At 39.0% G+C, this 15507-nt stretch overlaps 3 protein-coding genes across 8 annotated transcripts in view; 2 read left to right on the top strand and 1 right to left on the bottom strand.

Moving 5' to 3' along the window:
• Positions 1 to 15507, top strand: part of UQCR-C1 (Ubiquinol-cytochrome c reductase core protein 1) — a 289718-nt gene that overhangs the window by 118090 nt on the left and 156121 nt on the right. The window lies entirely within an intron of this gene.
• The window catches only part of jvl (javelin-like), a 60697-nt gene continuing 45470 nt past the window's right edge, over positions 281 to 15507 (top strand). For 3 of the 5 annotated variants that reach the window (XM_065867245.2, XM_065867244.2, XM_065867247.2), the window contains exon 1: positions 281 to 1286. In XM_065867245.2, coding sequence (XP_065723317.2) covers positions 867 to 1286 — 420 coding nt within the window. In that variant the 5' untranslated portion in view covers positions 281 to 866. Of the gene's footprint in view, positions 1287 to 8906; positions 9041 to 9631; positions 9700 to 15507 lie in introns of those variants that run through there. The other 2 variants (XM_065867246.2, XM_065867248.2) reach the window with 2 other exon arrangements.
• Positions 5469 to 13750, bottom strand: LOC108015611 (Senescence marker protein-30). 2 transcript variants are annotated; one of them, XM_070996261.1, is made up of 3 exons: positions 11606 to 13750; positions 5783 to 6501; positions 5469 to 5723 (listed from the first exon to the last, which is right to left on the bottom strand). In XM_070996261.1, exons 1-3 carry the CDS (start codon positions 13733 to 13735, stop codon positions 5531 to 5533), a joined length of 3042 nt encoding a protein of 1013 aa, XP_070852362.1. In that variant the 5' UTR covers positions 13736 to 13750; the 3' UTR covers positions 5469 to 5530. The 2 variants fall into 2 exon arrangements, with proteins under 2 accessions (XP_070852362.1, XP_016937589.4); XM_017082100.4 differs by lacking the exon at positions 11606 to 13750 and adding an exon at positions 6682 to 6903.

Genomic DNA, 15507 nt, shown 5'->3' with positions numbered 1-15507 from the left:
CAGCCGGGTTGAAAATCCATGCATTTTTGATACACGCCTATCGGTTTTGGCTATCGGTTGTTGTCAGCTGTTCTTTTGGTCAAGTGGCAATAAGTTCAACAGTGGGAAAAATGCGTATCTTGGCTAATAGCTGATCTTGCACCAAGTTGTGAAAATAAAATGAACCTTAAAATATGATCGCTGTGTGAACAGTCCTTAGCAAATTGGACATAGAAAATAATCGATAACAGGGACACTACATCGATGCTGCCACCTCTCTGGAAACAACGATAGTATCGCGTAAACATCGATTTCTGTTCCAGCTCTAGCTACCACTGTCTGCGAAATATTTTAAACAAAAGTGCTTGTTAATTAAGTAATTTACCCAATATTAGTGGCTGATTTGCTTGGACTTGGGATGCCGTAGGGTTGTGCAAGTGTTTCTCTTGGTTTGTTGGCTTGTTTGGCATATTTTCGTGGACCTTTGACTCGCTCGTGTGTTGCCATCTCGCTCCCACCCCCGCAATCGGCTTCGTTTTTTTTGTGCATTTTTTACACAAAACTCACACTTTTGTATGGCCAAGAATTTCTACTTTATTTTTGCACTTGAAGAGAAGAGAAGAGGGGAAAAAACAAAGAAACCCAAAATGAACGCGATAGTGTGCAAGTGCTACTAGTTTTTTTGGCGAGCGGTATACTCTGCGAACTTTTACCAACAAAAAAATGGAGATGGATAATGCTAAGGCTCTAAATAACCGCAACAACAACAACAACAACAATAAAGGACGCCAGCAGCTGCAGGGACACGCCCACAGCACCGCCCCCGCCCCCGCCTACGCCTCCATCGATATATTTATATTCGATTTATAGTAGTTGTAGTTGTAGTCATGCCAACAACAAAAACGCAAACGCAAACACAAACAACAACAACTTGCACCGAAGAAGAAGAAGAAGCAGCAGCAGCAGCAATAATACGAGAAAATTGCGATACGCCAATGGCGACCCCAACAACAACAACAACATCCACAACAACAGCAACTGCAGCGGCCACAGCAACAACAAAAACGCACAGCGAAGAAGAAGCTGCAACATCTAGTGCTACTAAAACAACAACAACAATAACAACAGGCACAATATTAGCCGCTGCAGCGGGATGCCACAAACCGTTATTCTTCAGCCGCCGCTTTCAGGACAAACGGAACTTCAGTTCGCTGCCGCTTTTCGTCTATGCGACCTCACCATCGACGCACGCCCACTCGGCGGACGGGGTAGGCGTGGCCAAGGAGGCAGCCGCTTTTAGCCAGAAGGTAAGACGATTTGGCCAAAAATAATTTTTACTTTGAACTTATAACGTGAATTCCGATAGGATCTATTCAGTCTAAACTTTTTTTATAAATTTAAGAGATCTAATAAAAAGTTCTTTAAAGTAGTCACATACCAAATATAATAACAATAATGTTTAAAAGTTCTTAAAGTAGTCGCATACCAAATTTAATAACAACCAACACAACCAAGATTTATTTCTGCAACAAGATAATGATTTTTAGCCGATCTGCCAAAGTTTTACAACACTCATTTACCATTAACAAAAATATAAGGAAAGTGACAAATTAAAGTATTAAAAATTTTAAAAGAACATGGATTGAGGTCTTCTATTAATATATTTTATTATATAATATTTTAATATATTTGGATATACAATTTAATAAGAATATTTTTTGGATTAAGATCAACAAATATTAGTATATTCTTAATTCTCGTTAGTAGGTATATTAATAAGTTCTTATATATTCTTAGTTCTGCAGAACCTCACAGACAACAAAGAAATGACTGTTACAAGTTCAAGATAGTTTATCTTTTAGTTGATCTTTTGTTAGGGTTAAAGTTGTAAGTTAAAATGATAATACCCCATAAAGGTTATAGTAACATATTCAACCTTCCTCTATCCATCTCTTTTATATCGAGCAATGGCACCCGCTCTTTCCGTTCTGAACTTGCGTAATGGATCACTTCCGCTGCATTTGCCACTTTGTTCGTGTCATATCTGCATTTATAATTCCCGCCCAATGCTGTATTTTAACAGCAAGCCTGGTTAAAAAGAACCAAGGCTTAAATTTACATATATTTAATTTTTTTTTAATTCATTTTTATCTAGTTAAATGCTAAAATTAATTTTGTTTAATGTTCTGTAAAAAAGTCTATGTGGAACTTATCTTGACAATCCTGAACCTTTTTTCTTTCAAAATATTTTTAAAACGATTTCATTTTGACCAAGTAGGACATTTTAAATTCTTTTTAAATACTTATATTTATTTAAAGTATGATCTAATTTTATAGCTGATATTTTTATATATAATATATATTATTATGTTATGGTAAATTAAAAAAAATTGATTTCCGCTACTTTTTGTTTTGAGTATGATTTATTTTTATAGCTGGTATCTACTGTAATATTTTTATAAACGTTCTGCTTGGCTACGCCACTCTGCCTTTGTGTTCCTCTCGGAAATCGGTGCATGCAGAATCAGATCTGCATTAAAAATGCGTTTTAAATGTTAATCAAGTGGGGCTTAAAAAACTGTTTACTCCGCGTATATATTTTTTTTTGGGTCTGCGTTTTTGTATTTATATCAGTATCTTTTTCGAGTTTCTGCAGTGCGGTGATCGCTCAAACGTGTCAGACATTAATGAGCCAACCGCCAAAGCCGAGCGTAACTGTGCTTTGTCTCATTTTGGATGGGGGCGGAGAGGGGCAGCGGTCGAGGGGGGGGGTGGGCTGGGCGGTATGGGCAGGTGGTTACAGGTGCAGCCATTGACTGGCGAAGCGCTCTCCTTTTGTTGCCGCCCGCTTGCGGTTCGTTCTCTCTGTCCCGCCCGTACAGTCTGCCCTCTCTGCCGCGCACTGCAACGCTTCACTTGTGCCTGTGGTTGTTATTTTTGTTGCAGTTCAGTGAGTTGCAACTTGTGCGCCGCTGCTCGTAAGCTTCATTAACAGGCGGCAGAGGCAGACAACAAAGCTCCCGAAAAATGTTTGCCAGTATTTTTGCCTCGCCTCGGTTTTTCCCGATGCTATTCACATTTTTCGCTGCTGGAAAAATCTGTAGCTGCGGTTATTTACATCCTATTGTTTATTTCCTCAAAATATGTAGTCTTTTTTTATGCATTTCTTGTACACAGTAAATTGTAAAATTATATCTATATTTTTTGTTCTATTATTACAACACTCTAAATCAAATTAATATCTGTAACTTCCAAAAGTGTCTGCCTGTATTTTTCTAATTCAGCTTTTCTCGAAGCTATCTTCGAATTTTCATGGTTTATTTGTATTTCTAATATGTCTAAAATGTACAAGTTACAAAAAAAAACCATAAATGAAAGCTTTAAAATCCTCAATAATTGTTAAGCATATGCATTTACAAGCATTAAGCATTTTGGACGCATGTTTAACAAGAAAAAATGTTGTTAATCTCTTTTAAGACCATAAAACTGCTCACATAATTTAATTTCCATATAGTTGTAATATCTATAGTGAACCTTTTTATAACCTACCACCAATAATACTTTTATTATTCAATTAAATTGGGAATCCATCTGCATTTTAAATGTTTTCTTTACATATATCTCATGCTTTCTTTTTTAATTTGATGATCAGATCGTTTGACACTTTCCACTGGTTTAGTGCGCTTTCTAGCGTGGGTTTTCCGAAAAGTGCCCAGTGGGTGTGGCACAAACGTATGTGACGTGCCCCATTCGATATGATAGGAATGCTTGTGGGCGATATTTATAAGACACAGTGGATCATACTATTTTTTGAGACCTGTCAATAAATTCTCTTTGATAAGAAGGTACTGTTTTCTATAAAAACTAGAACGTTCCTGATAATTAAAAGATAGTTTAGGTGATTAATTAAATGCTTTCATTTTATGTACTCGATTAAAGTACAATAACCTTTTGTTTTGTCCACTTAAATATTTAATTTTAGGGTTTCAAGGGAACGCAAAAGGTGTAAATAATGCTTAGAATATCCAATTATTTTTCGGAACCACCTAGACCACTGTCGGTCATGAACTGGAAGTTTCTGCCTCTGTTGTTATAATACAATTACGCTGCATTGCTGTTAGATCAACCCCTTTTTTGTCTGCCCTCCATGTCGGGTGTTGTTTACATTTTCAAATTTAAATCAATTTTGTTTCTGATTGCGGTTTAAGTGGCAGGTTCCAGTCCCCAGTTTTCAGTTTTGAGCCCCATCTCTTGTCTTGCTATATGTTTATTGCTGCCATATGTGCTCGGTATCTGGATCTGTGTCGGTCTGTGTGGCATTCTCGTGTTGTCAAACAACGCGCATATGGATACTGTATCTGTATCTGGATAAATGTATCTTTTATTACCCATATATTGTGGGACAGTTGTTTTGGGTGCAGCGCAACGATCTCTCATCTCTCATCTCCCTCGCCCTTTATTTTCATTTATACTTCTGTAGAAATATGTTTTTGATTGGATTGCCCCAGAGAACTCCTGGATTCCCACAACTTTTTCCTAGCCACAGTTTAGATTTCACTTACAATCAATATTGTGCCCCCCTTTCAATTGCCTTACATATTTTATTTCTTGGGAACAAATACATTTGTTTAAAGCGATTGATTGCTATTTATTAATGTTTGATTTTTGCAAGGCATTTGTTGATTGGGTATTGTTCGTATTCATAAAATTTCCGTTTGAAGCTCATTTAAATTACTAATTACGGGTAATTTGGTTATCTTATAAATGCAAAACCGATAAGATAAAATAAAACAAATATTTGCACGAAAGCTTTTTATATATGTAAAAATAGATTTTATGGCTACTTAATAGGTTTATTACTTACTAGTACCTCCCACGAAAATCCTTAAATGATAAGGCATCCTAAACTCATCTAAACTCATCATTTTGAACCTAGTGATTTGCAGTTTCATCAAGATTAGATTAGACCTCTAAAATCTTCCATAGAACTGTAAACATCCGAGAAATACAATCTATGAAGTACGAGCCCCCTAAAACCTTTCCACGTATCTCCTAGTATCTGTTTGGCCAATTAAGTAGTAATATCTCGCTGGAGGGTACTTCAGTAGATGTTTATGACAAAACCATTGCAATCCAATTTAATCGAAACCGTTTGCCCTACAGAAATAAGACCAAGGGCATAGATTTGCTATATATCAATTTCACAACAATCCATTGATTTTGTGAAGTGGTTCTTACTTATCTCGCTTGAAACCAGAGGATTGTTTCACATACCCCCAAGGGCAAATAAGATTTGTTATTGATTTCTTTTATACATTGTGCTTTTACAGATGTATTTTGTAATTTCTTTGGCAATTGCAAAAATACCAAAAAGATTATTCAATTATTGTAAGGCTTTTAAGATTATTTTGTAGGAGAAAGCGTCACCGAAAGTAGAATTTTATATAAAAATCGATAGATACCCTACCCACAATTCAAATAAGTATTACTTCAGTATACAAGTAAACACTTGCCCATTTAATTAAATGCTATTATACAAGTACTCTATTATCTAGATCTTTAGACTGACGCCGGCATAGCCCTTGGCATTGAGACCGGTGACCTGGTAGGTGGTGCCAGCTGGTTTCGGCTGGTCGAACTTGTTGGCGGTTGTCACATACAGAATGTCCAGGTTGGGACCTCCAAAGGCCACCGAGGTGATCTGAGTGGTGGGAATTTTGATCTCCAGCAGGATCTTGCCGGTGCTGTATTGGAAAAACAGTTATTTAATATAGAAACTTGAAAAAAACAACTACAAACTCACCTTGGGTTAACCTTGAAGACGGTTCCACCGTTGAAGGTGGCCACATAGATATTGCCCTCCGTATCCACGGTCATGCCGTCGGGGAATAATGGACCCTCTGGGCGGATTTTCCTCAGATCAAAGATGACCTTTGGGTTGCTAATGGCGCCGGTGCTTTGATTGTAGTCATAGGCCAACACCTCATGGTTGTTGGTGTCAATGAAGTAGAACTTCTTGGCCTTGACATCCCAGGCCAAGCCATTGGAGATGCCCACCTCGGTCCTGATGACCTTGGGCTGTCCGCCGGCCTGCCAGCTGTATAGTTCACCCTTCCATTGAGTGAAGATGTCGCCCTTATCAGCCATGGTGCCACCATAGAAGCGACCATTGGGATCGGTCTTGGCATCATTGATGCGGTTGTCCTTGACATCCGGCTGGACTTCAAAGAGAGTGCGAACCACCTTGGCCACCGCCGAGACTCCATCCCACTGGACAATGACGGTGCGCCGGGAACAGCCCACAGCAAACTCCTGGGGCCTGTTCTCGATGGGCAGAATAAAGGAGGCAAAGACCTCGCCCTCGATTTTCGCCTTGTACACCTTGTTCTGTTTGAAGTCGTAGCGATTAATGCCCGCAGATTCGAGGTCCACGTAGTACAGACTCTGGCGGGCCACATCCCAATGGGGTCCTTCGCCCAGGGCGGCATAGGAATCGGGAAGAGCTTCAACCTTGTACGACATCTGAAAATGGGAATAATACAATCAAGGTTTTCAATTTTTCATTACTTTTTGCACACTCCAAATGTGATAATTAAATAGACAATGGCAGAAACGTATTATATACAGCTATTAAATTGCTATATATAGTATATAATAAACATCTAGCGTTTCTGTTTTTAATGACACTCTCTTTTTTCTCACCTTTGAGATTAATTATTTATTGAGTGCTGGAAAACCGTTGAACACTTCTCGGTCAGCTAACGTTAGCAAAACTGAATTGAATCGGGTTAGTTGAAATGCTTTTATAGAGGTTCCCACACCCATACATGCCCGATTGATAAGCACTAATTCAAGTTGTTATGTAGTTGCTATCAACTTATTGCCACCAACACACAAAAACAACCGGCGAAATTAATAATTGAGGTAGAATACCATAATATATGATGGTGCAATTTTTTGCAACACTCGAATAAACTTAATGAGTAAATAATATAGATGTTTAGATTATAGTTAGTCTGACATAATATAAAATAAATATTATATATTATATTTTTGCTGAACGAACTTGCTTATTGGGGTTTCACTGTGATTATTTTTAGAAATATTTCATTTGTCTTATCATGTTCCAAGAAAGAGAAATGGTCCCATCGCAATCTCTTCACACATTTTATAGTCCTCATGAATTTATCAAACGCACCATGCATATCTATTATCTGTGTTCATAAACAGATACATATGTGTAGATATAATTAAGAATAGCATTGCTTTGATATTTCATATTGGTAGCCATGGCAAGGCACTTAAAAAGTGTATGGAAATGAAAGGCCGTAAAACCAATGGTCTACCCGTACGATTTGTCTTATCAATTTCCATAAATAACCAACTCAAACTGAAGTTGTTTTCCTTTTGAGAAGTCGAGCGGGTCATTGATTAAACCTTTTGCGCTGGTTCCATGGCAACTTGGTAGTTGTGTGTTGTGTCCTTCACATGCCCCACTAGCAACCCCAACGGAGTGGAGTGTGGAGTGTAGTGTCTTCCCCGTACTATATAGTATGATATTAGTTTCTGTCTCAACTCCTTGGCATGTAATTAAGCAGCCAGAGGGAGAGAGGTGGCGATGGATAGATAAGAAAGGCCGTCCACTTGGACAGTGGGTCACTCGAGCGTTGGCTCCCCGCTTTGGTCTTTTACTGTACTTGTCCATGGCGGTTTTTCCTCTCCTTCATATGGCTCTGCAACATCAACACCAATGGCAACAACCATAATAAAAACTAATGAGTTGCTCGGTTGTCATACCCGGTATTCATAGTGTGTGGGGTATACTAGATATGTCTAGAGTTATGTAACTAGACGATATGTTCATGATAAAAACTCATAAACCTCGAAAATAAATAGAAGCCTAGAAAGAAGTATTATCTTTCTTTAATACAAATAGTCTTTAAAATATTTCACTACTAAAAGTTCATAATATATAATAATAATATCATATTCTATTATGATCTATTGTTCAAAACAAAAATGGATTTTATAGCTGTCATATAACTAATAAATCATTGCTGCGATAACCTAAGTAGCAAGTATCTTAAAGTCGGAATCTTTGATATCGGTTCTAACTTGTTGTTGCCGTCCGATGTTGCTGATGTCTGCTATGTGTCTTTGGCCCAGTGCATTACCCTTTGCCACACTTTACACGCTTGCATTCTTCTGATTTCTCTGCTTCTTTTGTGCTCCTCGTGGAGTTCTGTCTTAATTATCTGTAATTGATTACATCTAAGCGGGCGCCCTAAGTGGCGATTGTTTACCTAGAAATTAAACGCACCGAACAGAGTGTGTAAACAAATAAAAACAAGCGTGTGTCTAGAAGAAAAATAACCTTTGCGATGATAGGATCCTCAAAAAATAAAGAAGCCGAAGGTGATGCAGCAGATGCAGGTTGTGTATTTATACGTGATAATGCTCTTAAGTGCTTGAGAGCACTCTTTTATTGAGTGACTCTGACTTTAGCTGCTCTTTATTCAGCTGGCTGAATGAAAACTACTCACTCGAATTTATAATTAACAGGAAAAGGTGTAGGTTTTTCAAGGAATACTAAAGTAAAGATATATATTTTATATAAAATGGTTAAAGCTAGGATAAATAAAGTTAATATTTAAATAAATGATGTGAAAACTGTGCTGAAAGACCAAGTAAACCAAGTTTCTTTGGTTTTTTTCACTCAGCGCTCACATGACTCATGGCAATCGAGAGCTAGCAGCTGCCAGGGCTAGCAGTTAGCCGCTAGAGAGTCTCACTCGACTTCCGCTCTTGCTCAGCGCCACTCTCACCCTCTTTTTCTCTCTCTGTAAATGTATCTTATTCAGCGAAACTCAGCTAACGACTCGCAGCTGTTGGTCTCTCGCTGGATTTATTTTCCTTTAGTTGTCAAACAATTGCAGAGCCGCGTACAACGCGATAACGCTTTGTTGGTTTTTATTTTTTTCGTATCGTATCTAGTACTGAAACCGTATCTGCGAGATACACGTATATATTCTTCTGCCTGGCACACGTGCTTCAATATTTTGTAAGCAAATATATACACAAAGATTTAAGAAAAAAAACGAGTGTTTCAAGGGCCCCAAAAACAAAGAGCCGATTCTGCTTCATCTGATCTCGGGGAGCTGAATCACACTTTACAACCTTTATTCTCATCGCGAGTGCTTCTTCAGTGTCGGTAAATTGTATTTGTGTGCTGCAAAGACGCGCTTCGATCGCGTTCTACATTTTCGGTTCGGAATAATTTAAGTCGCTCACACGCACACAAAAAATATAAACCAAGAGATCGCTCTCTTTTTGCATACTAAATAAATCAATAAAATATATCTAGTTTTTACGCCCAGCCAGGTATTACGAAACCCCGGCACTAAAAGTGAAATTTTAAACGCAACAACCCGAAAGTCCCCCATAGCAAAATCGAAAAATATTTATCTCCGTGTGTTGGCAAAAAAAAAAAATAGGAAAAGAAAATGAAAAGTGACTTGTGACCATATCAGAGAAATCAAATGATTCCAAAGTCGAAAATATCAGTAAATTAAAACCGAAATAAACCCACTTAGACATCGCACCGCATTCATTTGGATTAATCAATTTTCATTTTCGGACAACCGACCAACAGGCATGCTGTACAGCGATTTCCACATTCTAGCCGAGACCAGTTTTAAATGAGATTTAACTAGATAAATGGTACGTATCTTAGAGCCTATCTAGTTTGTATAACCCAATTCGTTTTGATAAATCGAGTTCCTTCCACGTCAGTTTTCTCAACCTGCTAGCGGAAGTTGGAATCTTTTTAAATCCGATTCAATAACCGATCGTTTTGAAGTTGCGATTTGACTTCAGAGAGCTTTATAAGAGGCTTTTTATGACAAATTGTGTTGTTAGTTTTTTGGAATGGGAAATAGAGAATAAAACTCAGAAGAAAAATACATTAAAAAAACCCAGACTTTGTCTTTAACTCTTTAGGCCTACACGAATGATAATGACAGTGCGTCAGAAATTTTTAAAAACAATTCTTACGAGGAAACAATTATAGCTCTGGTATTATTCACAAAACTTTATCGTATCATTATTTTACGGCTTAATAGCTGTCAATCTGTTTATTGAAAGAAAAAAAACTTTATTTATTTTTTATTTACAATGTTTAAAACCTTAGATCTTATTAAAGTTTCTATAAATAAACAAAATAAAAAATAGAAAATGAATTAAATATTTATTAGTTAAGGAAGTGAATATGTTTGTTTATGACTAACCAATAAATATTACTCTTTGCTTTGTATTCATTTCTGTTTAATACTAGTAAATAATAGTTTTCGAACTGAAGGTTCGAGTTCTGAGTTCAACCACCTCTGATACACCCGCATTCCCATAATAACCTTGCCCAACACGAATAACATACTGATCCCATACCACCCTGCTGATTCCTGCCTGCATTTTTTTGCGCTGCAATTTTCCTACCCACCCCATTTTTCCCACCCCCCTGGTAACCTTCTGCATTTACTTAGCTAATTACATAGACAAGGTTAAAAATGACCAAGACAGCGGTGCTGCCTCTCTTTCCCTCCACACTATGTTTATCTTGTTAATTAAGAAGATAACTAACTACTGGTTAATTTTTAATTGTTACAAGACGGTAATTTGTATGCAAGCCATGCTGCTGGGACTTCGTTTAGAGATCTTAAGAGACTGTTATAATACTAGAGTCGAGTTCTAGTCGACTCACTTGTGTCATTCATTTCGGATTGATTATGCACGGTCTTGACTCGGTTGAAAGCACACCCCTCTGGAAATTATTCAACTTCTGGCATTTCCATGCGGGTTTTTCGGTTTAACTTCCCCGGTTAAGGCGGTTCGCTATATAGCAATTATTATTGTATTCCACTCGCTTTATAACTCTGAAACTTTGTGTGTAGACTGGGTTTGTGTATGTGTCTCTGCCTTCTTTGTTTGACTTTTGCACTGCTCTGTTGGCATTTTTAATTGTTTTGGCTGCGTTTTGTACGCTTTTTTGTGTTATTGTTTGATTCAGCTTTTCCCCTCTTTTTTTTGGTTCGGTGAAATTTGTCGCCAAAGCTTTGTTTATTTCATATTTCCAGCTAAATTAAAAAACAATTCACAGAACACTCAACTTGTTTCAGCCATAAGTTAGCTAATTAAGTTCTCAACCCAATTGGTTGCCTTTCTTTTTCACTACTTTATTATTTTTTTCCAGTTCTGTTTTGACTTTGGTTTTCCTTTCGTTGCTAATTGCTTTATCTGGAAATATAAAAAGAGCAGAAAAAAATTGGAGAGTAAAACTAATTGAAAACGTTTTCTTATTGCGAAAGCTTTCGAGATTTCCTACCATACTCTACTGAACTCTATGATTACATTTATAGCATTTAAGGCCTAATGAGTTTCTAAAATTAAACAAAATGATTTTTGAAAACTAAGCTTTGGTTAAACCCTTCACTTTGGTGTACCCAATGATTTATGCTGTAAACACGCCTTTATAAACTGCTGATAAATCAATAGAGAACGTTCTTACGGCGATAATTCTATCCTTGACATAAAAACAATTGTATCTTCATACTTGCAGCATAAACATACACACCTTTTCAGTCTGTTCAGTATTTTCCTTTGTTTCGCAAGGTTGCTTGCAGTTTTCGAGTCTTATAATTTTGCAGTTTTCGAGTTTTATAGTTTTGCAGTTCTCGGGTTTCCTTGTCTTGCAGTTTTCGAGTTTCACTTCCCAGGACATTTTAGAGTCTTCACTCTGCTTTATTTCAGCTTGTCTTTCCTTACAATCGTCTTCTATTGGGGATTCTTTCTTCTGACAGACACTTAGTTTATCTACGGGTATGGTACATATTTTGAGAAGCTTGCATTTTTCCGCCTCGCGTTTTCTCCGGCAATCTTCCGATATTTTAGATTCTTCTCTCAGTTTCTTCTCAGCTAGTGCTGGCGCTTGCCTTTCTTTTTTCAACTTATCGTCCTTCTTCAAACATTCTTTCTTTTCCTCGGATTTCTTACACAATTCGGCCAGCTTTCTCCGACAATCTTCCGCCTTTTGAGATTCTTCCCTCCGTTTCTTCTCAGCTTCTGCTTGCGCTTGCCTTTCTTTTTTAAGCCGGATGCATTTCAAGGCCTCATCGTCCTGTTTCGAACACTCTTTCTTCGAACAGACACTTTGTTTTTCCTCGGATTTCATAAAAGTTTTAGCCGGCTTGCACTTCGCCTTCTGCTTTCTTCGACATTCTTCCGCCTGCTTGAATATTTGGCAGGACTCCTCTTGAGCCATCTCCTTGCATCGCTGCTGAAGGGTCAATTTTCGGCAGAGCTCTTCCTGATCTCTCTCTGCTGTGGTAGGCTGTCGGATGGTTAGCAGTCGGAAGGTGATCTTGTCCGCTGACAAGGCATTGACCACCACCACCGTACCCTTTTGACCCGGCTCTAGGATGTCCATCTTGGCCATTAGCCTAAGGCCCGACTGCATGATGCGATGGAAGTTCAAGCTACCGATGACCATATCCTCTACGAGGAGTGGGTGAATTCCTCGGAAGAGCGAGGATTGAGCCGCCTCGGTTTGGCAGCCAGTGAGCATCACTATGGGACAGGGTGGCCTCTGGTGACTGATCATCTGGGATATCACGGGGCACGGACTGGCCACCACAATGGCCTGGGCTTGAACCACCGTAGCCGCATCTGTGATCGACGTGGTCACCGCCAAAATTTGATCACCGAAACTTGTCCTTATTTCTCTCTTAAGGTTGTTCTGAACACTCTCATACCATAAAACCGACTCAACTTTGGCACAGATTCTGGCCATGCACTGTACACTTTCCACTGGATACCTACCCTTGGCCGTTTCACTGGACAACATTAGAGCATCAAAACCATCAAAGATCGCATTTGCCACATCCGAGGATTCCGCGCGGGATGGTCGCGGCTTGCATATCATCGAATCCATCATCTGGGTGGCACAGATCACCGGCTTTCCCACTTGGTTGCACTTGGCCACAATTAATTTCTGGGCCAGCGGCACATCCTCCGTGGGTATCTCCAAGCCCAAATCACCACGGGCCACCATGATGCCATCGGATTCGTGGATAATCTCGTCTATGTTCGCCAGTCCCTGTTGGTTCTCGATCTTGGAGATGATCTTTATGTGTTCACCCGACGGTCCCAGTGCTTTCCGAATTTCGCTAACAGCCTTGGCATCGCGGGTGAACGACGCGAAGATCATGTCAACCCTCTGATCTACTCCGAACTTGAGATCCAGGTTATCCTGATCGGTTATGGCGGGAAGATCGATTGGAACACCCGGCAGATTGATTCCTTTGTGGGATCCAAGCTTGCCACCGTTCTCCACCTGACAGATCACTTCCTCAGCCGTGGATTCCTTTACCACTAAGAATATCAATCCCTCGTCGATGAAGATACGATTTCCGGGCTGAACGATATTGGGTAATTGCTGATGGTCTACGTAGATCTTTTCCTTTGTGCAAGTCTCCTCCAGCTTCTTGTTGGTGCTCAATGTGATCTTGTCACCGGGATTGAGTTCGATGTCGGCGGAAAGTTTTCCCGTTCTGATCTGTGGACCTCTGGTGCCTAGAGCTATGGCCAAGGTCCTCGGCAGTCCCGTTTGCTCCACATACATGGAGATGGCTTTACGGGCCGTCTGTATCGTCTGGCAATGGCAATCGTGATTGTCGTGAGACATGTTTATACTCACCACCCTCATCCCAGCTCGAATGAGCTCCAGGAGAACTTCAGGTCGGTTGGATGAGGGTCCTATGGTGCATATAATACCGCTGAGTGGTAACCTTAAAGCAGGTGCTTGGAACTGCAGACGGGATTGGTAGTCTAGGTGGGATAGGAAGGGTCCACGATCCAGTTGGAACTTTGTTTTTGGTTCCTGTGCTTGGATAGTGCTTGGTTAGTAAAGTAATCGAATTACGGAAATCTAAAGAATTCACCGTCTTCTTTTTGCAATCCCGGGCATAGCAGCGAAATCTGAGGATCGATGGGGTAGTCGGAAATGGAGACACATCGCAGAGGACCGTCCTCCGGCAAAGGATTCCAGCGTACTTCCTAATTTTGAAGAAATTTCGTAAAATCGAAATGAAATTACTTAAAATTTAGACCAAAACTGAATTGTATAGCTAAACCATTATGATCAAAGGGGAAAGACCCGTTTTAAATTCACTTTGGTTGTACATCAGATATCTCACTTAAACACACCTTGGAAAACCTTATCACAACCTACATCCGAAACCAATTTCGTTCATATATGTAGCTGGCCTATTGTTTGTTTTGCCGAGTACCCATATATCAGCCCATGAAATTTCCATTCTGTTTTGACATTCGCTCAGAAATCTGATTCATTCATTTGCACTCATCGCAATTATTGTTTGTTTGCTTAGAACACGAATGCATTTGCCACAGCTGTCTGAATAATAGAGTGCAGTAAAGATATAGTAGGCCAGGTTTAACCTTGGGATCCTGAAAAAAACTAAGTTAAAATACTGTTATTTGCACTTTGGATGGTTGTTTAACATTCGACTCTTAGTCGGTCTTAGTCATTGTATTTCTGACTTGTGATATTTCGCACATTTAAGAGTTCACATACATATAGATATGTGTATATGTGCCCCCCTCCCCTGGGAAATGGCACAATAGCGATAATACATGCCTATATATACTTCAATTTATTTTTTATTTATTTGCAAATTAAGTCGTATAATAATATTATAATAACTTGGTTTGCAATTGTCATGTGATTTTTCGCAAAAAAATAAAGCTTAAGGGTGTGGGGGGATTTTTAATTCGACTGATAGGTACCGAGTGAAACTGTTTTTGGAGTTGATGAATTAAATCTCTATATAAAAAGCCTATTGAAAACCTTTATATTTTCAATTTATACACTTTTGGAGTTATTTAATTTTAATGTTTTTTTTCTATCGTAAATTACGAATAGGTAACGCCCTGATTTACCAGATACTGGGTAATCATTTAACTTTTGGTTGATTGTTGCTCGTTTTCAGTTTTCATTTTCGGCTTGGCTTTTGTGCCCGTGTGTTTTTGTCATTGCCATTGTTCGCTTGGCTTTTCTCACTCTCGTGCCCTGTTCTACTTTCTATGGCGCTGATCCATGGGTGGATTGAAAAGTTTCACGGATATCGCTCGGACACACGTAGATGATACACAGATGGATGTCGGGAGTCAGAGTGTATAAATCATCATAATTTCGTAACAATTGAATTTAGAGCGTAATTGCCGTAAATAAGACGAAATTGCAATGACTGAGAAATAATAATCAAGAGTGGAGTCGAGTTGAATCGAGTCCGGGGCAAACTAAATGGAGTTGAGTTGACTGGAGTTGAGGTGCAGAGCACGAGCCGCTGTTTCTTTCGATGGGAGCATTGAGCCAACTCGGCTGGGGCATAAATTGCGCTAATAAAGCGCACAATTAAATTCACCATCGTCGTCGTTGAGCAAATTGGCAACACTTTC

Source organism: Drosophila suzukii, chromosome 3, assembly GCF_043229965.1.
Source record: "Drosophila suzukii chromosome 3, CBGP_Dsuzu_IsoJpt1.0, whole genome shotgun sequence".
Classification (NCBI taxonomy): Eukaryota; Metazoa; Arthropoda; class Insecta; order Diptera; family Drosophilidae; genus Drosophila; species Drosophila suzukii.
The sequence above is the reverse complement of the archived record's forward strand: the minus strand, read 5'-3'. Positions and strand labels throughout refer to the sequence as shown.